Source organism: Manacus vitellinus, unplaced genomic scaffold (genome assembly GCF_001715985.3).
Source record: "Manacus vitellinus isolate BGI_N305 unplaced genomic scaffold, ASM171598v3 scaffold_15_pilon, whole genome shotgun sequence".
Taxonomy (NCBI): domain Eukaryota; kingdom Metazoa; phylum Chordata; class Aves; order Passeriformes; family Pipridae; genus Manacus; species Manacus vitellinus.
The window spans coordinates 12,741,469-12,765,920 of NW_021939122.1; the positions used below are offsets into that span (position 1 = coordinate 12,741,469).

The 24,452-nt window shown below is 38.6% G+C and overlaps 1 protein-coding gene across 3 annotated transcripts in view; it reads right to left on the reverse strand.

Moving 5' to 3' along the window:
* STN1 (STN1 subunit of CST complex) overlaps positions 1 to 24,452 on the reverse strand; it is a 42,155-nt gene that overhangs the window by 11,526 nt on the left and 6,177 nt on the right. The window contains exons 1-7 of one of the 3 annotated variants that reach the window (XM_018068926.1): positions 21,830 to 21,905; positions 13,960 to 14,099; positions 9,219 to 9,314; positions 4,711 to 4,782; positions 2,790 to 2,951; positions 1,427 to 1,538; positions 515 to 677 (exon numbers count right to left, since the gene is read on the reverse strand). In XM_018068926.1, coding sequence (XP_017924415.1) covers positions 515 to 677; positions 1,427 to 1,538; positions 2,790 to 2,951; positions 4,711 to 4,782; positions 9,219 to 9,314; positions 13,960 to 14,092 — 738 coding nt within the window. In that variant the 5' untranslated portion in view covers positions 14,093 to 14,099; positions 21,830 to 21,905. Of the gene's footprint in view, positions 1 to 514; positions 678 to 1,426; positions 1,539 to 2,789; positions 2,952 to 4,710; positions 4,783 to 9,218; positions 9,315 to 13,959; positions 14,100 to 18,421; positions 18,485 to 21,829; positions 21,906 to 24,452 lie in introns of those variants that run through there. The other 2 variants (XM_018068925.2, XM_018068924.3) reach the window with 2 other exon arrangements.

A 24,452-nucleotide genomic window follows, 5' to 3' on the forward strand; every position in this document is an offset into this window, starting at 1 on the left:
ATGGCCTTTCACAACTCAGGATTTCCAACATGAGAAACATATGGCAGTGAGTACTGTTCATCCACTCATCATAATCCCCTTTTGAAAACTACATCTCTATTAATATATTGAGCTTCAAATGAGAAACAAGACAAAGACTTGTGCTCCCTTCTCCTGATCAAATTCAGGATCTGGAGAATCTGTTTGTCAAGGACCTTCAAGTGATCTCCTTTTCTGAGACTGGCACTATTTACAAATCTAAATTAGGTAGTGCCTGTTGCAGGCTGTAAGGTTGCTCAGCCCTAGCACAAGATTATCCCTAATAACTGAATGTCCTTACATGGCTTTGTTCAGCCCGGTTTTATACGTCTAAAGTGACAAGGTTTCCTCAAGCTCTGTAAATAATTCATGCATAAAGCTAAAGCACTTGTGGTTTTTGAATCCTAGACACCAGTCTCTTATCTGTTTATGCTTTAAAAAAGGACATGGTATTATTTCCCTCCACCCAAAACTTTGAGCAAATATATTCACTCACCTCCTGACAGCTGGGACTGGGTAGATGCACATCCACCAGTGACACCAGAGTATCAATTGTTTCCAGCTCCTGCTGGTAAAAGGTCTGAATTTTGTTTTCTAATAGAAAGCCTTGCACTTTCTCATGCAGCATATGGATTGAGAAATTCTGACCCTCCAGGCCACTACAAGGATACACAGAATATGTCAAAAGGCAAGAAATGGGGTTTAGAACAATTACCTAGAGTCAGCCCACTAGACAGATTTCAAAGGTCAAAAGGTATTTTATTATTCTTAGAGAATTTTATTTTAAATTCTTAATTAAATCAAAATAATTTTATATGCATAAACATTCAATTGTTCCTTTTCAATCATTTGCTGTAACAGTTTTGTGATTTTAAGATCTGCAGTCTCTGAAACCACACTACATGCATCAGACCTCCCAACAAGCATTCAGCTACCCTTAACTGAATACAGAAATGGATGTTTGATTCAGTTTATTGAGGCCATGTATTTGTGATTTGATGATGACAAGGGTAGCAGGGCATTTCAATGGAATAGCTCCTTATCCTTACATATAAAATAAAATCAGGAAGGGACACTTCTCCATCCTCTCTGCTGACCTCAGCCCCAAATCTTGCTCAAAATCCTATTTTATCTCACTAGATGCAAGAGGTCTATACACAGTATTTTACTACCTTCCTAATATTCACTTTGGTTGATCACATTTCATTTCTCAGATACCTGGACAGGTGTCTCATCTGTATGGATCATCAATCATCTGGGAGAAAAGCAGGCTGCTACTGTATGTTTATGCAGAGTCTAAATCAGAGTTGGGCCCTGTTCTATCTTTCTCTACAGTTATTACAATAACAAAAAAAAAATCATAAAATCCCACACTTTACCCCAAGACCAGTCTGGATACTTCATTTACCTCTGTCCTTCCTCAGGGCCTTGGAAAGGTTTATCATAAACTTCTCTATAGAGACAGGGGAGCTCCAGTATTCTTGAAATCTGAACATCATACAAAGGATCATCCACTTTATCTGGAGGAGCAAAAAGAACACACAGACTTGGCCAGGAGTGCTGTATCAATTTTTTTAAGCAAGCAAACCTGAGGCACCACAACAGAGCTTCACAGCCAGTATTAAATTGGCAAATGTTGTTCACCATTGTTTTTACAAAAACAAAACCACAAAGGCTACTCCTTCTTTTACAGTTTACTAGGAGGTAAATGGTCTGTTGTGGTGCATTGCAGATTATGCTTTTGTCTGACAACTTATTTAACCAGAATTTATGATCTCCATTTTACCTTTCAACAGCCTTCATCCATTAAATGAAGTTAACACATAGCAAAGAGCTTTATTTGGGCCAAAGTGAGAGCAATTTAGAGACTATTTGATTGCATGGCTCTCTTTGGTGTTATTACCAGCACCTGGATGGGCTGTATATATTCATAAATCTTCTGTCTGGAAAAGAGGATTGAGTTCCCTCGCAAATTTTAGCTAGAGCTGAAAAATCTAGACTTTTTATCTGAATTACAAGGGTTTTTAAAAGACAGGGTTCTCCCCACCAAAGAAATAATTCTAGTATTACCTCTGAAAGATTTCACTGGGGAAAACCAACTCTTACACAACAGCACAGACGCAGAACAGAGAAGAAGTTATGTAACTGGAAGCTCCCAGGGTGTAAACAGTAAACTGCAGAGCCCTGCTGCCCAAAGAGCTGTCAGATACAGAGGCAGCACCTGCATGCAGATCTGTGCCTGGGTGACTGAAGGTGACTGAGTCATCCCTGCAGAGCCAGGGAGTTCAGGAGAACCCAGGTTTCAGTGGAACACTGCCCACGTGCTGCTGCCTGCCCTTGGAATAGATTGTACAGGCTGCAAGAAACAGCAGACACTTCCCCAAAGCATAACTCCCTGGATGAAGTGGGACATGAGAGGTCACCAGCCCCTTTCCCATGGGCTTGGCTGGTCTGCTTCAACACAGAGCAAGTCACTCTCACAGATATCCAACCACAGTATCTGCACAGCATTCTTGTAAGGATGTTAATCATCTTTTATAGTTTTTCCAGGAATGCCTTATTTACAGGCAATCTAATCCCACACATTAAGTAGTGTGTCTTCTAACCTTACACTGCTAAAATTGAAATAAAGATACACAGATGAAAATCTCTTTAGAAAAATGAGATGCTAGAAAATAAAGTGGAAAATATTCAATTAATTACATACAGCTTAGACAGTTTCACAGATTCAGACAACTGAGTTACATAAGTCCCTGGTTCATAATACTCACAGAAACTTGAAGCCTGAATTTCTCTTTGTTGCCTATAGGTTCGGATGTGACCTCTGACCCTGACAACATCCCCGATCTCCAGCTTGGTTTTCTGGCTCACTGTTTCTTGGAGCTTCTTCATCTGTTCAAACACAATAAGACTGCTGGGTGTGCTTGGACGACCTGCAAGCAGTAAGGGAAAGGGGATCAGGCATTAAAGTCAAGAGGACTGTCCTTTTGCATTCATCCACCTATGTATCATGAGACCCACATTACTAAAAAAAGGATAAGGTCCCAGGCACCATGTGTCCTGGGTAGCAAAACTTTTGGTGACAAAGTTAGTTTACAGTATTATATTTATTTAAATAGTTCACCTGGGGAAAGTACAGAAGGGAGGAGATTCGGATTCACCCCTGAAAATGTCGTAGATGGGTTGCAAAATTGAATAATTAATGGGGTTTGTGGTTTTTTGATTTTGTCATGCTAAGAGGATGAGAGGGGAAAAGAAAGGTCTGCTGAATCTTTTATATAAAAGACAAATGAGTCATCTGAGGTGGGGCCAAACCATTCATGTGATGCAATTCAATGTCTACACTGCGGTGTAGCAACTTGACAGAACTTCATATTTACGTAACTCATCTTTGCAGGACAGTAAATCCTTCATAGCTTAAAACCTGATGAATGATCCAAGTATCTCTGATCACAATTACAAAAGGCTGGAAGAAAGTTTCCTGTGCCACCTAGGAACTTATTTTAGCAGGTATACAAATGAATTAAGTTTCCATTATTAACAGAGTGTCCATCCAAACACTACTGATGTACTTGTAAAATAAGAACACAAAGCTGAAACAAGCATTCTGGGCTCTCATTCTATTTCAGGCAGTATTTCATGCAATTCCTTTTCACGAATTTAAGTTCCTCATAAAAAAATGATTTGATTGTGTCTCCCCTATTTTTTTAATTTTTTTTTTTTTTTGAGAGTTGTGCCAGAACATAATCGCTCTAAAGTGAGAGCTGTCTTCTAGATTCCAGTTGGGACTGTTTGTATCACTTGTCATATCATTGTTAAATATAAGTATGAATCATCTGTGTATGAATTACGGGTTTGTTCCACAGACATCAGAGTTTTTAACTTTTACATCCTTTCCTTTCTCCATTCTATGCATATGTATCTCTAACACTGCAGATGACACTAGTAACATTTATTTCAGTAGGATATGATCAGCTCCATATTAGGTTTGTCAATCTACTACATGGGTTCCCAAAAAGATCCAAAGTAGAAAGCATTTCATACTTTGATCTATAAGAAACGGTGGGAGAAAAAGCAAAGAGAAAGTCAGAAACTATTGAGTTGTTCTGTTAGTGAGTGCAATAATAGATTCATTTCAAATGCACAATTACCGCACATTTAGGACTTTCCCAAATTGTAAAAGACTGCTGGCATCCTCCCACTGTGTTTTAAGCTACTTTCAAGTTCATCGCTGACAGTGTACGTGTGAGCAGGAGAATATGAATACAAAGGGAGGATTAATCCTGAAACCACTGTATCACAAGTGAAGGTCAATGGATTGACTTTGGAAACAGAAGCTGGGGAATATTTCCAGCCTAGTTTCTCACGAGATGAAGTCACAAAAAGAACTATAAGAAGAGAACTCGCTGAACAATGTCACAGCATAGAATTTAAATATCATATTACTCAGATAAGGAAAAGGCAGGGCGGGACATAATGTAATGGTTTTATTGGCCATTGAATACAACACAAAAACTAACACAAAATCCCTAAAATGGCCCAGGTTGTAGGAGATGATGGTTTAAAATAAATTAAAAAAAATTGCATAGTTGAGTTTGCTCTTCTGCAAGTTTGATCACTTATGAAATTATGTAAGACAGACCTAGGAAAAAAGGCACCATCAAAAGAGGAATTATTTACTTGATAAATTACCTGATAAAGGTGTTTCTCCTACCATGGGATTTTTCCAGCAGATACAATTTATAACTCCAGTACTATCATCCACTGCAAAAAAAATTAAAAAAAATAAATCAAGAATTACAGAGTAGGAAAGCAGGTAGACATGTTCCGGGAAGTGAAGATACATAGATATGTAGGGAGATAACTGCCAAGGAAATCTCAGTCCAACCAGTTTGAAAGGGAAAGTGGGTGTCTAACCCCACTTATACCTCTGAAATAATTTCCACAGTCATTTCAATCATGGAAGTAGCTCAGCACCAGATGTGTTTATGTGCATGGTCACCGAAGTAACAGGTATACTCTCAAGAAAAGATCAAGCACTAATTTAAATGATGAGGCTTCAACACATATATTGAATACTAAAGGGTTTTAATCTCATTGACAAGGTCAGAAGAACCAGTGTTGAAAGCCAAAGTTAGACAAATTAAAACAGGAAACCAGGATTAAACCACAGAAGCATCTCTGTTACAGTGAGAAAACAGCATTCTAACATTGGGGGATACAACATGTGAATAAACTAGAGGTGCTGCTGCATTGGTTTCCGTGCTAATGTTGTGTTCAAAGTTTGCTGGCCTTTCCTGTACAAGAAGATGTCTGAGGAGCAGAAAGGCAGCTCTTCTAACCAGGAAGGACAGAAGACAGCATATGCTCATGGTTCTGCTCTAGGCCAGGAATTCCCAATTTAAACTATAGGTAGTGGTGGCATGCATGCCACTTCCGCTGCAGGAAAAGCTCAACACCTTTTCCCGAGCATGGCAGCTGCCTAGTTTTTCCTGTTTTGCCAGTAGCCAATCAAAATAAGTTTTATAATTTCTGCCCCAGGCACTGCATTGTCAATGACAGCAGAAAAAGACAAACCCCAAAGGAAACTAAAACCTATCAGAAGAATCAGCTGTTCTACAGATCGAGAGACTGTATATAGATGGCCTGTTCACCAAACACTCTCTATATGGAAAGGCACTAAATGTCTGCCAAGGATCATCCAGCCAACGTTCCAAGCAACATTGCTTCTTGAATGTAACCATCTCCAATACTCAGATTCCACTCTTCACGAAAGGAAACCTGCAATTTTCTTCTGCTCCTTAAACCAGATCCATGATTAAAAAAGTAACGACAATGTTTACCAGGAAGGTGCTGATTGGTACCTGCAGTCACTTCCTTCAGAAACCATAGCATCAAAGCAAAATGCCTTTGCATTGTCTCATGTGTTTTCAAACAATCTCCCTATTTAGGGGGTCTAATTTCAAATCATTGTCTTGCCTTCCTGTTTCCCAGTAGTTTAGCTGCACATTACTATTAAAAACATACAACATTTATAAGATGCAGGCAATTCCAAACTCCATCACAAAAGTATGTTCATCTTTTCTATCCCTCTTTTGAGCTCCTGTGTCTGCAACTATTTCAGCAGCTTTAACTTTGTACCAGAGCACAGATAACGATCTAACTGGTAGGATTTCCTCTCTTGGTATAGACAGACAGCAACTATTTTAGCAGTCAGAACCTACATAAACCATGCCAAAGCCATCCACGCAAGCCAGCAATGAGAAACAGGGCAGATGACATTTCACTATTACATTCCTGAAGCTTCTAGATGTTCCAGAGCTCTTGACTGGCTGTTGCACCAAATGAAACACACTTCCTAAGAAGGGCTTGGAAACCAAGCAAACAAGACTGAAGGATTAGGAGGCCACACTCCTCCTCCTCAACATAACAGCTGAAACTGAAGTCCTGGAGAGACTGACCAGTACATGACCATACAGAGAATCTGGTAGCAGAGCAAGGTGCTGAAATAAAGTCTGCCAGTTCATAGATAAAAGCTTTGAGCAAAAAGACAAGTGACTCCTGAAGCACAGATGAATGAGAACTCTTGCAATTGTATTCTAATTAGACAGGAGAATGTTAATCTATTTTAAATGCACTCAAAGGGTCTACAAGCTTTTGAAAACTTCCTGTGCTCCCTGTGCCGCCCTTCCTCATCTCTTTGGGTTTAAAGTTTTGTTTATTTGGTTTTTTGTAAGTTTGCCTTTTTTTTTTCTCCCCTGTTTCTTGTCCATTTGGATTTGGTTTTTTTGACTCTTACTTAACTATTTGAGGGGTAGCACTGTCAAAGCTACTTTAAACAAGATAATTGCATTCATTTTTATTACTTTATGACAAAAAGGGTACGGTTTTTGTAAGGCCTGCCAGAACCTACTGAGATCCTGGTAAGATTTTTTTTTTTCATTTGTTTTTAAGGCAAGTGCCTTTCATCCTTTCAATTAGGTTCTGGAGCATAAGGAAAACCACATGTGATGTTTGATTTTGTTAAAAAGGAAGGGGGGAGAAAAAGAGGTCAGAAAGGTGCATTAGCTAAAATATGAGCTTGGTCAAAGCTACATTTTAATTGGATATCCTCCTCCTAGCTGATCATAATAACAGCAATAAACAATCAAATCAAAATGTCAAAATCAGGTTTTAAAAAAATAAAAATTACATGCTGTGTCAGACAGGAAAGAGTCAGTTCACTCCCTTTTACAATTATTATTTTATCACCGGTTCTGGTTTTCAGCAGAGAGGTCCTAAGATTCTTTAAAGTGAGAGGTGTGTATTTTGAAGCAGACAGACAGGAAATGGGGGGGGGGCATAGTGGCAGTGACACAAAGACATTTCAGTTCCCTATCAGAGAAAAAGTACAAAGGGAGAATTGCTTTGTAAGTCACTTTTAAGCAGATGGAAAGTGAGCAAGCCTTGAGCAGTGTGTGGCATTCCAACTGATGCAATACCTGATCCATGACTCACAAACCGGAGTCTTGAACTGAGAAATGCAAGAAGTTATAAGCAGGAAACTGTCTAAGAAGTTAAAATTTTACACTGTTGGAGTCGGCCTGAATGAAAGGGAGGGCAGGCTGGGGAAGGGCACCTGGCAGGTAGCCTGAAAGCTCAAACCAGGAACCGCCGGAACAAAGCGTGGAGTTGGATGAGACAGGACAGCAGGAAGCAGGCTCACTGAGAGCTGCACTTAAAGGTTGGCTGATCTAACACTAAGGCCTCAATCCCAGTACTCCACAGTTTCTTTTTATTTCTATTCCTCTGTTTTCTGCCCCAGTCAAACATTTTCAACAGGATTACTTGTTAAACAGATGCTGAGGATAGCACTGAAAACTTTTGTCCATAGAATTGTTTTGCCCTGGTCATTTTGATTCCGTCTTCTCATGAAGTGATGACTGTATTTGCATACTAGTGCAACAAAAGAACAATAGCTGAAGTTCAGTTTACGTTTCAACACTTCATTACATCATCAATTACATCTCCACCTCTTAACTCAGGTATTTGTTTACGCTGTGCCATTTCAAGTGCCAGAGAATCTTGTTCATCAAAATATTTACTGACAACTTATTATTTAGCATAATGGCGAGATAATAACAAACATTCAGAAATTAGACTTAAAAAACCAAAATCTAAAAAATATTCACACTAAGACACTTGCAAGGAGAGCACAGAGTCAACTCTCAGCAGCTGCATCCTGTGCAGGGTATGTTGGCTGCACTAGCACCCAATGCTACTCTGCAGCAGTATGATGCAACTGCAGGTGTTGTGGAACCTGGGACCTGGTTAAGTTGTCACCTGTATCTTCACAATACTCCTGTGGGCCCAGGAAATGCTGCTGACTCAATTTTATAAGCAAGGGAATTTGGAAGAAGAGGCACTCCATGACTTACCTCTGTCAGGTGGAAACCCATGGCAGAGGAAGACACTGGGCACAAGGGCTTCAACAGGATCTGTGCATTTGCCTCCCCTTCCTACTGAGAGGTCACCTCCCCCCACCTTTTGAAACTTGCCACATCACCACTAAACTCTGCTTTTTTTCCCAGATGAAAAAGACAGCTGAACAAAATGACAATCAGATGTTTCCATGTTAATAAAACCGTCTGAATACTGGGAAAAGCAATAGGGAGGAGACACTCCCAGCTGGTGTTGGCAAGGACTGGTACTATGATGCTTGAGTTAGATTTGCTAAGACTCTTGTGCATCTAAACATAAACAAGCTCCTGACCACTATTAAAAAGCTATTAAAAGCTGCCTCCAAGATACAAAAAAACATACAAGAAGTCAGAAGGGATTTCTAAGGTTCAAAAGAGGAAGAAGTAATTTCCCATTTGCAGACACTGTTAAATCTGTTTGTCCCTGACCAAAGGAACTCCATATATATGAGAGAAAGGTGGTGGAGTCCAGTGACAAAGCAACAATCAAAATTAAGATTTGCTATATGACCCCAAATGAATCAGTTACTCTGTTGTAACTATTTGATTCTCTCCTTTTGAAGTGAAGATAAGCAGTAGCTTCCCTAAATTTGCCAAGTAATCTGATATACATTGTATTAGGATAAGAGCACAGTTGTTTCAAGAACAGACAATGATCAAATAAGGAAGCCTTTCAGTTCCAATAGTAACTAAGATTAGAAGGCTGATAACTGCAAGAAGAAAGAAAGAAACTTTCCTTACCTCCATAATTATAAAAGGCATCTCTCTCCTTCGTTTGAACCACTGTCCCGACAACATCCACTTGTCTTACTGGATGTCCATTATAAAAGAATATACCTAGACATGGAACATGCTTGATTAGTGTAACTATTTCTTTCAACATCCTACCCTACACATTCACATTTATCAGTAAAAAACATAATTTCTTACATATTTAATATATCTGAAATTATACAATGCCTACACAGGAAAAATTCCCTGGACACTGAAGACTAGGAACACTAAAAGGAAAAAGTATCAGCTCCACTTGGGATACCAAAAGCTTGCTTTTATAGAGTGTCAAAACTTCATTAACCTCGTTTTCTTGCACATTTGGATCCGAAAAACAGCTGCAGGCATTAGGGTTTTTTTAATTTCTTGTTTTGTTGTTTCATTTGGGTTTTTGTTTTGTTTTGCTTTGTTTTGTTGTTTGTTTGTTGGTTTTGAATTTTTTTTTATATCTTCATCAGGCTTCAGAATAAATAATAGAACACAAAGGAAGCAGTTTGAGCTTCTCACAATGCAGCTGTTCCTGATTAAGGCAGAGCCTCTGAAAGGAAAACTAACATAATTCTGTCTTTCATTTCTAGAAGAACAGGAGCCATGGGGGCAGGGTGAGAGCAACAACCCTCTCAGATTGAGGAGTACACTACTGCAGTCATTGTGGACTGCATCCTGAACTTCAGTTTCTGAAAAAAACACGTTCTAAAAACATCCCTTCAAAGCTATTTTTGTGCATCTGTAAAGATAACTTGAATAACACATAGAAACGTGTCCAGGAAACAGTGAGAAATCAGAGCCCAGTGGACTCTGACAGCACCGAGGTTGCCTCATTCTGTAATCCCTTTCAAGAGAATGACAAATGTTGTTAACAAACACCAATGTAAACATTATACACTGAGGCTTCACAGTGCACTGTCAGGAGAATGATAGGGCAATAAGCCCCAAATATACCCTGGGCTGGCTAGTTTTCAGTGCATGTGTTTTCTCCAGCTTTTGAATACTGCTGCTTTACTGAAGTATGCCATCTGGGATGTTCAATAACTGTCTTCTGAAAACTAGATAACTCGAGGGACTCGAAAGGGAACATTTGGCTCTATACACTGTGGCAAGTGTTATTCTTACAAAGGGAAAGAGAAGCAAGGCAGCAAGGGAGTCAGAAAAAAGTCCTGTGTAAAAAAAAAACAACCCAAAACCAAAATCCAAAAATAACTTGTCCTACATAGCTAACAGCCTTAAGTGAGCCTGAAATTAACTTTCTTCATGCAAGACAGAGAGAAAATCCAAAAGCTTTAGAAGAAATAATAAGTGATCAGCCAAGCAGATCATAAACACAAGTTTTGCACATGAAAATCCATTGCAATGTTTTGAGGATGCATTTATCACTCTCATTGTAGATTTGGCTGTACTAATCATGCAGTCAGTGGTCAGGTCTGGCATAGAAAATGTTTGGCAGGTCTGTCCACTTTCCTCTCATTTACCAGGACACTGTTATAGAAACCCTCAATGGAGATGCTCCCAGTGTACATAGTTATTCATTCAATCTTACAACATCTCAATAAAAGGTCTGGGCTGGTTTCAGGGTAAGTCTGTAGAGCAGAGACTCCAAGCTCCTGATTATGCAAACAAGCAACATGTTATTATGTTCATTTCCCAGTTAGTAAGCTGAGTTTTAGCAAATGACAGAGACTGAATAAAACTCTCCATCCCCATAAATTCACATAGAACTCCACCCTTACTCTCCAAGAAACTACTCAAATTAATTTGAAAGACGAAATTATATTTAACCTATTAAAAGCTGTTGGACTTGATGACTTTGAGGTATAAATTGTTTCTCCTGCCAGTTTATTTGTTCAAATTACGTCCATATTGGTAGCAATAAAAATATACTAAACATTTGAAGCCACGGACAAACATGTTCTTTGAGGCTCCTAATAACCCAGTAAACAGCACATACAGCACTAGGCTCTTACCACAACAGGAAGCCACAGCAGGGGTACAAGGGCCTATAGATACAGAGCTCTCTAGAGCAGGTGCTGTTCATGTCTTTACCAGCATTACTGAGCACTGAGCTGTTTGACATTGCTTTAATTATTATTACCTCCTTTTATGCTATTTGTAGCTTCCCTGTCCTGTTGATAAGCTGTCACAATGCAGTAGTGCATGATAACTCTGAGAAAAGCTTATTTCCATGATGTGATTATGTGTTACAACTGAGTTTGACACCCACTCTCATTGCAAGGCCTCTAAGACAACACAATTGCTGTTTTTATCTGGGAGGTTTTCCAGCCTTCTTGTCACCATTTATAGCAGGAGAGTAATTGGCCAGGCTTACTGCTTTCCTCCGTGTTGTTGTAAGGCATTAGTCATAAAGGCATCAAATCCTAATGCTTAAAAATGGAAAGAAAAAACTCATTAGGTCATTTAGTCCATTTCCTCAGGGCCAATACAAGACCATTTCATGGCAATCTGTACAGTCAGGATATAAACAATCCCAGTGAAGGGTATCCCACCTTTTTCCTGGGAAGGTCTCTCCATGGTTTAGCAGATGTCATTCTAAGGATGTTTTTCCTGACATTCAGTCTGTATTTCTTTCCATTCCTCCTAGTTGCAACTCTTTGTTTTGCAGTCATTCATTCTTAATTACCATTACTTAATGACTGATTTATAGCCAATCATATACTTAGCTTCAGCTGGTCTTTAAAAGCCCATTAAAGGCAGGAAACACTGACAAACACCTACGTTCTTCCTTCCCCAAAATATTTTTTTTTTTAGTGTTTCTGTTGTGCTATCATTTGTTGCTAATAAATAAGACATGCTGAAGGGTATCTGGTTTGGTATATACACAGCACCAGGAGAATTAAAAAAAAATCAGGATGTTTGTTCTGTGAAATTTCATCTTATTCTTTAAAGTTTGGTTTAGAAAATCATACAGGATTGCAAGCAAGCTTAGATGTGCAGAATGCCAGGTGCACAGGAAGTGGAGAAAGCTCACATGCACCAACTGTAAAGGCTGGTATCTTGACATAACAGATACCACTTCCTTAGGATCATCTTAGGGGAAAAGAGAAAACAAAACTGGAAGAGTTTCTGAAGCAGAAGCCAACTCACTTAAGTAAAAGAACAGGAAGAGAAGTGAGAAGGGAAATTCAGGTAATTTAGAGGTAAAAAAAGAGAGTAGTATTGTATTTTTGAGGACTGTTCTTGCTATCATGAAATGTTCATTGGTGTTTATAAGGTTAATTATTCTAAATACATTTTTACATGTGTATGTACAATTGTCCAAGTCCAAACCACAATCCTATTCTGCTGAAATTTATGTTTTGTATTTTGTTTGAAAACAATCAGAATATCTCTAACTGAAGCAGAACAGTTTTTATCAGATGCACTTGCTACACCAGTACTACTATAAGACTGTTATAAGACAGTTTAAAAAGGCCTCTAAATAATACTCACTGTAAGACAAACATCGACAGCCTGTAGCCTAATTCATGCAACAGATTTAAGACAAAAGTCTCCCACCATGAGACTGACAAAGATATAGATAGATAGACAGACAGACAGACAGACAGATACATACATACATATATACTGGGGTTTGCAGTTTGTGAAGTCCTATGTACATAAAAATGGCTGCAAGAAGAGCAAAAAAAACCACCAGTCCTTCACTTCTGCAAAAATAGCAGTGCTGCTATCCTTGCTGTTAAAGAAAACTAAAGAAGAATAACAAACTCTACAAGGCAGAGCATATTCAAAAAGAGACAAACAGATGTACCTTGTCTCTGTGGACAGAAAAAATACAAAGAAAAAACACAAACAAAACATGAAAACCAAACCTAAGACACATACTCTGCTTAGAGTTTATTGCCTTTTCCTCATTAATTCTAAGTTCTTTGTGTTTCTCCCTGATAATCTTGCACCTTGTCAAGGTTCAGTTTGGAGTAATGAACCCTTCTACGGTAGAAAACATACTGAGGTCTACTTAAAGTCTTCGCAGTGAAAACAGAAATTCCAGATCAGACCCACGTTACTTCAGACAACGCTCACCCGTGGGTGACACCGGCTGAAGAGCAGCAGGAAACAGACTGCAAAGCAGACAACTGCCAACAGTGGCTTGGAAATAAATGGTGTGGTACAAGATCCAGCACAGAGGTCAGAATTTACAATACAGCTGTTCAAACATATGAAGAATGTCATGTATCAATCATATCTAGAAATTAAGCAAACAAAACCTCAAAAACTGTTTCCATTTTATAAGACGTTAATATCCACAGGAAAGCACAACATACACACGCAGAGCAATGTCATCAATTGTCAAAATTTTGCAACAAAGAGCCATAAAATCCTTCTCAAATATTGTAGAGGTGGTGGAAAGATATAACACATACAGCCAGAAAGGACCAGGATTTTTTAAAATTAACTTTACCAGAATATAACAAGCACTACCACATAAAGGAAACACAACATTACCTTAGTGTACAAGAGATTCTTGATCCATATATGAGAAAGAAAAGCCATTGTAATGAAAACATTTTATTTTTCACATATATTTCACATACAACCTGTTGTTCTTAGAACTGTTAAAGGATACCTATGTCACTTAGCTTAAGGGTATGGAAAACTACTGATGTTCATGAAGCATCCTGCAATCCTTTGATAAAAAGCACAGCATGAATCAATTATAATACTGTGTGCATCATAACCAGCACGTATAAATACATACCTGGCACCTGTTTAGATTCTCTCATTTCTTTTATATCTTTAATATAGAGTCTTGCAAATGCAGAAAATACAGGATCCATCCCCCAGTGTAGAGAAGGTGTCTCTTCCTCATACTTCTTGGATTCAGAATGCATTCAAAACCTGGGAACACAGAAGGACTTGTAATTGTTTTCTACAGGTAAAGAGCTGTTCACATATGTTCCAACTAAATAAAAAACAGCTCATGAATTTACACACAATAACACATAAGAGCTGATGATGAGACACAGGAGTTTATCTAATACATTATATTTATTTATCAATATTCCATGTGTCACCACATGAAGTATTCAAAGTATCAATACTCATGATTTGTTTGAAATACTGAGAATCAACAGCAACAACATTTTCCCCAGTTCCTTCAAAAGAAACAGAATTTCAGGGATTTTTCCCCTATGAATCCACAGACAGAGAACCAAAGACAATACTTCTTTAAAAGAGCAGGATTGTGGGATACTAATTGGTTACTTCCTCTACATGTGATTATTATTCCCTCCATCATTCTCTTTTCCTCCCATAACATATTCTTCTCATTGTTCATCCCGTGCTTTATTGTGGAGGTGGGGGAGGATGACCTTATATAAAACAAAAGCAGCTGACCCTTCTTTATTTTGGACACGTAGTCTCCATTAACTTTGAAATTGTTATTTTCCCCTTTTACCTCTTCAGATTTTGCTGTTTAATGGCTGCTATCTTCTGCCATTACCAGATCCAGCTCTCTGCTTATCATTGTGCTGATGTCAAAAGCCCAGCAATCGATTCAGGAAGGGTCCTCATGAAGATTGGGAAGCTGAAAATACTTTCTATTAGCTCCTCCTGTATGGATAGCTAAATTGTTCCCCTAAAGCTCTCCAGGTCACTCTTGAATGGGTGTCAGCCCCTTTCAGCTCTTGGGCAAAGTTTACAAGTGGACTCATTTTGAAGAGTGTGTAATAGGGATGAGATTTGGCAGCTATACTCTCCTGAGAGGGAGCAGCTCCCAATTATGGGTGGCCAGTGATCTGTGCAGTCTGCAGGAGACACATCTGGCTACTGATGTAGAGGCAACATGCCATGAATATCACAGTAGCATCTTGCTTCTTTGAGAAACTACAGAGCTTGATTCTGCATAATTTCTCTTTTAATGCTTAAACTTCAATTTGAGGGGAAAAAAAACCAGCGTAGCACAACATGGCAGAGTGTTGCTGACATCTACACTACAGCATGTAAAGAACTGCAGATGACAATTAGATTCCTTTCCAACTTTTATTTTATTTAAATAACAAAAGGTTAGTGTTATTTTGACCCTCCTTAGACCGGTCATTAAATTTATGAGATGTTGAAAATAATTGATTTAGTCAGGTCCACCAGTCACTTCACCACTGAGGAACAAACTAAGCAGTTTTGTTTACACGTGGATCTATATCTCTATCCCCACTACAAACAGCTCTTCCCAACCTTTCTGTTTTGCACCTGCAAGGAATACTCAGAAACATCTCACCATCCTTTTTTACTCGAGTCTCCCCACAAAGCATTCTTTTTCTGCTGCTGAATTGCAGACACTGCTCAACAGAAATTTATAAACTAAGCTGTTAAGTGTATGATCTTAACACAAGCTGCTATTCCTCCATATGGCAGTTCTTTGGTTACTTGCTACAGACTATGTCAAATTTAGACCATAAAGTTTCCCAAGCAAAGAAATGGTTTCAACCTGTATTCCACTTAGCATGATCATTGTCTTAACAAAATTAGTCTCCTCATCTCTCTCTTTTTGTTTGCTGTCTCTAGGACAAAGTAATATTCCTTTCTGCACCATGCCCCCCAGTATAGTCTGCATGGTTGCGAAGCCTGTCATAGTTCAACACTCATGTTTTCTCCTAGACAGACATCAGACTGAGTTAACATGCCAACGAGAGACAATCAGGTAACAAGTCTGTCTAACCTTTTCTATTTTGGGTAGGCAGCAACTCACTGGGGCAAAAAGCAGAAGTCACACCACATGTGTGTGTCTGAGGGGAAATCAATGAAGCAACTCCACTGGATATTAAAAATATCTGTATTTTGGTATTTCAGTAAACATTGTCAAGCCTGAAATGCCCAAATGTTAACAGATCAAGTTCAAACGATGCTTTTAGCTTAAATGGAGCATCTCCATAACTTTTTTTTATGGCTTCCCTTTTCAGAAGGGAGAAGGATTTCTGCAGCAAAAGCTCTTTCTAGCTCAGAAACTACTGAGAGTCAAATCTCAAGTTGTGGAGATTGCTTCTCACTCCTAGGCCAGGTTACAGCTCTTCACAGGAGACATTTACACCCATCACATCTGTCTTCACATACAGACCACTCTGCTTAGTTCAAGTCTGCTACAGACACACAAAGTTTTATCTTACAGATCTGGAAAAGATTCTTTGACAAAAAGTAAATCATGCCCCCAGCACTATGAAGGCAACACAAGATTCCTTGAAGTCCACAGGACAAATTTGGTGAAGTCCTGAGTTACAGACATTCCATCCACACCAGGCTGGGACAGTGAAACCTTATTCCAGCCACCCACTCACCATCAGCAATGTCTGACAGGCACATGAGGGTGTTATGCAGGGCAGTCTCCTCTGGCCTCTTCATGGTCCCAACAGCCCTCCCAACCCCTGCCACCACCCAAAACCAAGACTATTCTTTCTTCTCTCCCAAGCAGCCACTTGGTAGCTACATTTGCACAGTGACCTATTTAAAGCCAAAGCTCGTGGTCAGTTGGAAGGAAAAGCTATTTACTGCCTCCTGGATGTACTGCTTGCCTCCACACTCTCCTATTACCAAGTCTATTCTTCTTGGCAGTTGTCTGTTTGCTCCTATAGCAAAGGAGGATATTAACCACCTCCAGTATCTATTGTTCAGTGAGTCCAAGCTTGTTTCAGGCAGATGGAGAGTATTAGAAAACATAATTCCTCCAAGGCAGACAGAATTCTTCCAATCAGTTTATCTTTTGATACATAACAGCATCTTCCTGTAACTTTTTCTTAAGTTGGCACAGGAAGCCTCTCCATCCCAGGCAGAATGAGCCAGGGGTTAATTAATGAGTCATCCTGGCAAAAGCAGAACTTTCCATTATGCTGGAAGTATTTTCAGCTCTTAACTGGTACCATTGGTGATATGCTATCAGCAAGGAAGATAAGAGCTGCCTGTTCAATGAAGATCCAAAGGGCAAATAGCCTGCATTGTGGAGATGCACAGCATTATAATCAATGAAAGCACAGACAGTAAACAACAGACAATTCTGAACAGATACTATAAGTACAAGTGTTTAAGGATCAAACTGGCTTTTGCTGTAAGATGGTGATCATGCTTAGCAATAAAAACAGAGTCCTAGCAAAAGGTCATCCTTTTCTGCATTTTGTTTTAAATGCAGTGTAATGATTTCAGGGTTGCTGTAGTGCAAGGAATTCAATCTTGCTATAGGAAAAAAAGGGCAAGAGAAGCATCTGGTCCACAGGTTTATTAGACAGAAGATATCTGTATTCTATTTTTAACTCCAAAGAGACGATATAAAGCCATAATCAAAACCAAAAATAGAATTAAGTTCTTCTTGGGAAAATAACTCTGTTTCAAGGGCAAAAATCTAAAGTTTACATAGTAGATATCTAAATACGAATAAACAACAAAGCTCAATTTGAGATTATCCTAACCTATTAAAATAAGGCTGCCTCTTTCACCCACTGCTATCAGTGTTAGCCTTCCTGACTGAACTGAGAAGTAAACCAATTCCATAATCCTCAGAGTTATCTTGTGAGCTCAGCAAGGTATTATCCTAAAAAGGAAAGAAGGGAAACCAAGGAAAATTGGCACCCTTCCCAACAATGCCACCACCCAAAACCAAACCCATTTGCTTTTTTCTGTCCCAAGCAGCCTATCTGGTAGCCTTGTGAGAATAGCTTCCTAATTAACACCTGAGTGAGTGAGTTATTCAACAGAATTAGCCCTGGCCAATAAATTTCTTTGCTCATACTGTGTCCACCATGTACTTTTTTCAAAAAAGGTAAATGGTATTCTTCCAATCTCAGTGAAATGGAAACCTCAAAGAGGAGTATCTGTTTTAATGTTTCTTGTAGTTTTTTTCTCCAAATTTGATTAACAACTGAAGCTCTGGGAGAAAATTGCCCTAGTTTAATCGTTTGGAGCCAAGAAAAGGTGTCTTGCCAGTAGTTGTCTGCAACTACTTTGCAACTGCTGGCAGACTGCTGCAGAGATTTTTTCTCAAGTTAACTGTGAATCAAAACCAGAGGATTTATGCATTAGTACAGGCAGCTTAAACATCCTACCAGTCCTTCACTCTTCTCCAAAGACTGCCACTAGTGTACCAGCACTAATGATTTACACAGGAAGCAACCCCTAAGCTGTTGGAGTTGCCAACCCAGTGCATGAAAACAACTTAAAGTCACCACTGGTTTACTTACATAAATTAGGCTACAAACTGTGGCTGTCAAAGAACTGCTTCATAGGTCAGCCATCCCTGCCACAGAGAAAGCAGCTTGTAGAAAGAGGAGCAGAGTCGACAGCTGGGTTTTGTAACACCCTCTGTCATCTGAATTGAAATCATCTGTGTCTGAGTCAACACCCTATGTGACAAATGAGTATTATTCAACTCTTCACCATCAGCAGAGGCAATTCCAGCATGATACAGTCAAAACCACCATATTTCAATAAATGTTTTTAATTACCCACAGCCACATACAACATTTTAAATTAAAAACAAATAAACCCACTATATTATTATACAAGTAGATCTTACTGAGCCGGGAAGTAAAGCCTTTGGTTACAGTCAATACAGAACCAAGAATCTAAAAACGAAACTCATCCATAGATTTTTAAAAAATACATAATTGAAAGAAAGTTTCCAACACTAGTAACAAGATGAAAACCACCACTGAGATCAAAACACATTACTCAAAGACAAAAATAAGGCTCCTGGAAAAATGAGTATTGATATCAACACCTAGGTAACAACAAAATAAGGTCATTTTCGATCCAGTTTTTACATAGTTATTCTATTAAAAATCAAGGTAGGGTAAGCTCTTTCGATCACTCCTAATAAACTACCTTCTGCTTCTGCTCATGTTAGATCCTGTAAGTTTTGATGCTACATGCTGCATATCCCGTAGGCTTTAAATACACAGCAAGTACAATTTGATTTTAAAAACATGGTTTCAAAATAAAATTAAGAAATATAGAACTCCTCTGAAGTTCCAGAAGTTTAGCACTTCCTGAAATGTTACTTGTACAAGGATTTAATGTTTGTCTATGATCTTCAGGTAACACATTTACCAAAAAGAAAGAATTATAGATTTCTTTTTTCTTAAAGATACTCCTTGAAATTTTAAACATAACATGTCTTTAAACTACGTTATATTACAATACACTTCCCTGGCAATGGTAGTGTAAGGCAAAGGGCCCATCATCACAACCTTTAGCCAGTAGGAAGTCTATCAACAACACAGAAAGGCATTGCCCACATGCCCATAACAATCAGGATACAGATAGGAGCGAGAAAGCCTTGTCTTATCAATAAACTGACACCACTGTTGTGCAACAGTGTTCCAGGGGAGTTATTGGCTCCACATCATAACCTGTAACGTGGTTCCCTCTCTCTGTTTTTTCCTTTCCACAGCACTGCCTACAAAACCTTCTGGACATGCACATGTGGCTACAGGAGACCAGACAGACTGGCTCCTCCAACATCCACAATCTTGGAAGGAAGGGAGACAAATCTTGCAGTTCCAGATTGCCTTCTTTGGCATTGAAACTTGGTTCATATGCAAGTTAAACCTTGTAACGAGCACTCTATTTTCCAAAAGCATGAGTCTGGAAAACTGAGAAGGAAGCGTGCAACAAAATAAACAGTAGAAGTAGCTCTCTCTGATCCTTGTCCTGTGCATTTGTAACAAGATCATTTCCTATGAGACGGAAATCAGCAAATCACTCACAGACCAGTAAAATCACTCTATATGTGTATTTCTCATGATCACCTGTAAGCTTACCAGAAATAAGGTATTCAGAAAGCTTCACTTACTTCACTTCCTTATTCACTTCACTTATTTGTATTTTAAAGCTATTGGATAATCACACTGGAGTGCCTCCTTCAACTAATTCCCTAACCTATCTCAAGCAAGGGCAGAAGGAAGCCTACGAAGATGATTAACTCTCTCTGAAAGCTCTTAATCACCCACAGGGCTGCCAGAACGAGCTGAGCTGCTGGAAAGACATTCTTTCTCTGGGAGAGAAGGTTCTCAGTTACTAGTGATAAATAAAAACAAACAAAAACTAAAAATAAATTACTTCTTATAAACAGTAAGTTTCTTGCCTGGAAAAAGAGTGGTATGAAAGCTTCAATAGCAAGAGGATTCCAAACAGTTTCTTGGAAAAGGAATTTTTTTTTAATAGGTATGTATAACAGGGAAGTGATCCTGCCCCTCTACTCAGCCCTAGTGAGGCCTCATCTGGAGTGCTGTGTCCAGCTCTGGGCTACTCAGTACAAGAGAGACACGGAGCTCCTGGAGAGGGTCCAGTGGAGAGCTACAAAGATGATTGGGGGTCTGCAGCATCTCTCTTGTGAGGAAAGGCTGAGGGAGCTGGGCCTGTTCAGCCTCGGGAAGAGACAGCTGAGAGGGGACCTCATCAACATCTATGAGCATCTGAAGGGAGGGTGTCAAGAGGATGGACCAAGCTCTGCTCAGTGGTGCCAAGCAATAGGACAAGAGGCAAACGGCACAAACTGATGCAGAGGAAGTTCCACCTGAACATGAGGAAGAACTTCTTTACTGTGCAAGCGACTGAGCAGTGGCACAGGTTGCCCAGAGAGATTGTGGAGTTTCCCTCACTGGAGATATTCCACAACAATCTGGACACAATCCTGTGTAATGTGCTCTAGAGGACCCTGCTTGAGTAGAAGGTTGGACCTTTCCAACCTTACCCATTCTGTGATTCTGTAATTTACTGGTACAACATAAAGGAATATTAACTCCTTCAAGGGAACTAACAGAGAAAAGAGAATAAAACCCAAATCATCCTGGCTTAAGGCAACACAGTGAGCTTTCCTACTTTGTTATAGCATTGTTACATAGTGTTACATTTAATGCCACTTCCTGAATGAACATTTTCAAATTTCAGAAATTTCAGTAGAAGTGGCAAACATTGATTAATAGCCTTCTGAAGCTACTGGGCTTGTGAACTCCATGGTAGGGTTGACTCAGTTTTTAGAGGCAAGTGTTCCATTTCCCTCTCCCTCCTTTAAATTGGTTTATACATCTGATGTAAAGTAGAACAGCCTCTGGAATAAGTCGGAATTTATATGAACATTCATAGCACAACAGAGCACTTCGTTATAACCAGATACTTCAAAATAATTAACCTACCATTTGGTCTAAGCACACAGTTGTGATCTGAAGTTTTCAAAATATTCCTGGCACATACCAAAGCATTAGATTATGACAAACCCGCTTAATCTTCTGAAATCAATTTGCATTTTTTTTTTTGCTATGCAAGTGACCCTTTTAACTCTTATCAGAATACTGTGAGACTGTGCTTGAAACATGGTGTCAAATAGCACTATTGTTGGTATATACAAAGTAATTAGAATTAGAATAATTTTGAAATCTCAAATGAAACTAGGACCGTCATACATTTTGTAAGCATAACTAAAGACTGAGATTTCTCATTTGGATCCCTTTTGGAAGACTGAGACATAACAGTTACTCCTGTTAGAAAGATTAATACAATTAGCTTGACACTGATCTTGACACTTGATTCTAGACCAGCTACATTTGTTCTTTGGGTTTTTATGGTATTGCACAATTTTTTTTTCCCACCTCCAAATAAAGGCTCGTAATGCTTCCTGTCTGAAGGCTGTTCTTGTAGAAAAATGTTTAGCCATCCAAAAAGTCACATCTGTGTAAAATGAATGATAGCAAGGAAAAAACAAAGTAAAAAAAAAAAAGGCATTGAGACTATATATTATTACAGGACTCTCTCTTTTACTTGGGGAAGTTTGAACTATCAACCCACATAAGAACAAAGCTTTCTAATGCTCCTCACACAGGTCCTCTGAGCCAATATCTAGGAAAAGTATCAAAAGGGTGGGGGTTTTGTATCAAAAATGGTACAGTGCCCAGGCTGCTATTCTCTGAATTTCTTTTGCAACTGTGCCTTCTTTCTGAGGATTAAACTTTTATACCTGAAATCAAGCACAGGATTTCTTAGTCACACCCAGGTTGTTTTGTCCTGGGCTCTAAACCAAAAATTCTAGAAATGCCAAAGGTGTATAGATATTTCTTATTCCTTAAGGGAAATTGTTCTGCACAGTCCTTTACATAGCATTCTGTGAATAATCTGAAGAGTAGGTTCTTCTCAGCTAAGGAAAGCTGGCTCACAATCCCTTATCTTCAGCTGCTAAACTATTAGGGCCTACTAAAAATCCAGAGATTGTCCTTTACTAACTTTTGGGTCAGCAATTTTTGTACTTCTTTGAGGATGTTCTGAAATAATGAATATCTTACCAATGCTCTCTCTGAGGTCTGTCCAAATCTCATCACTGAGAGGTGGCAAAGGACTGATACAGAACAACCCAAAACTGCTCAGGAATACCTGTCCTGCAACATGAGTGCCTCCTCAGTAGCTTTTCTCCTTATGGAGCAGAGGCAGATAGGCTTGTTTGCTAGGAAAGATTTTTGCTCACCTTTAAAAACTTTATCCAAATCCAATCAGAAGGCACTAAATGGACACAACACTATTAAGATTCTTGAAAGAAAATACCTCACTGACAACTGTGGCTCTAAGTTCTTCCATGAATCACTGTCACAGCTAACATGATAAAGTCATTACTATTTCTGACTTCTTGGTATGTAAAAAACCCAACAGCCTTTTAGAAACTAATTTCAGTGTCTCCTCAACTGCATTTGAATTTGAATAGATGCTACTCCCTACCTCATACTGAAACTAAGTCACTCCTGAATACTGTATCCAGAAAAATATATTATAGCTCAGTCAGAAGTCACAGAAATTATTTTTCATATAGGTAATTTTATTTCCTGCTACAATTCAGTCCACTTAATGTAATGGGCTTTTTTGGCTTAATCCATAAATTTCACATGGTGTACTATAAAACATAATTCTGTGGATTAGCTATTGAAGGTCCCTTCTGTCAAAAAAATAAACATTTCAGGGCACTTGAGACAAAAAGTGCATCACACCACAATGCTCCATTTTGTCATAAGCAAGTGTTAGTGCCCAAAGTTTGCACATACTATTGTTGAACACACAATAGCTGCTGTTTGCCTTAACAATTGACATATTATTACATCTCCACTCACTGCTACTGTACCAAGATGAGATCCTAAATAAAACCAAATTCTACTTTACAACACATAATCAACTATTCTTTTGACTCAAAAACGAGAATCGCACAATAGCCTAATAAAATCTAGGTAAAAAGAGAAGAACACTGCACACACAAAAACTTATAAACATGGTTGTAATATAAAAATAACATTATTCAATGAAAAACCATGCTTTTTTTCAGTAAAATCACTTAATATTTTAAAGTCTAGCTTTGCATTAATAAACAGTTGGTATCTCACATTCTATATGTTAATTCCCCTTTTTGCTGGTAGACACGTCTCCAGTATTATACCACTACAGTGTCTCTCTTTGGGATATTACTAAAGAATCAATAGTCTTTAGTGCTATCTTTTGTCCTTTATTGTGTGCTGGGGGGAAATGTTCCTTGTTTTCAGTATGGTATATTTTTAATAGTAGTTGTAGAAGGCATAATAAACTTCCTTCTTATGCTCACCACATAACGAGGACTGGGTTTGCTGGCTGGCTGGCCAGCCATATTAAAAAACAGATTAAAAAATAAGTCATTTTCATATTACAGGACAAGTTATTTGGTCCCAAGATTACAGAGCTGATCAAGATCACAAGAGAACACAAAGTCCCTTCTGGAAAAAAAAAGGCTCCTGGGAAACAGAGGAAGAAATTCAGGATTTGCAGAAAGAAAAGCAGCAATACATGTGGGTTTTTTGTTCAGACATTTTTTGTGCCAGTATTGACTGAGAGCAATACTGAGATGCAAAGCTATCTTTATCCCTTAATAAATTTCTAATCCTAGCTGCTATGTGAACTAATGCAAATTTGAAAGCCACAAACAAAAAGAGCAAATCAGCTCGTGACTGCTATGCAAGAGGAAAAGGTCTAATTACCATCTGGAGGAAAGACAAACATGGTGAAGCATTTGTAATACATGCTTTCATGTGACTTAACTAAAGCTTCTAATATCCATCAGATGGAGGGGGCTCTGCAAGTTTGAAATACTTTGCCTCGTGTTCATGTTTTGATCAAATAAATTTTTTTTAATTAAATATGATCTCAAATGCTTTAAATGGTTAGAAAGAATACAGTATTATAACTAAGAGTAGTAGTATTTTAAAGGAT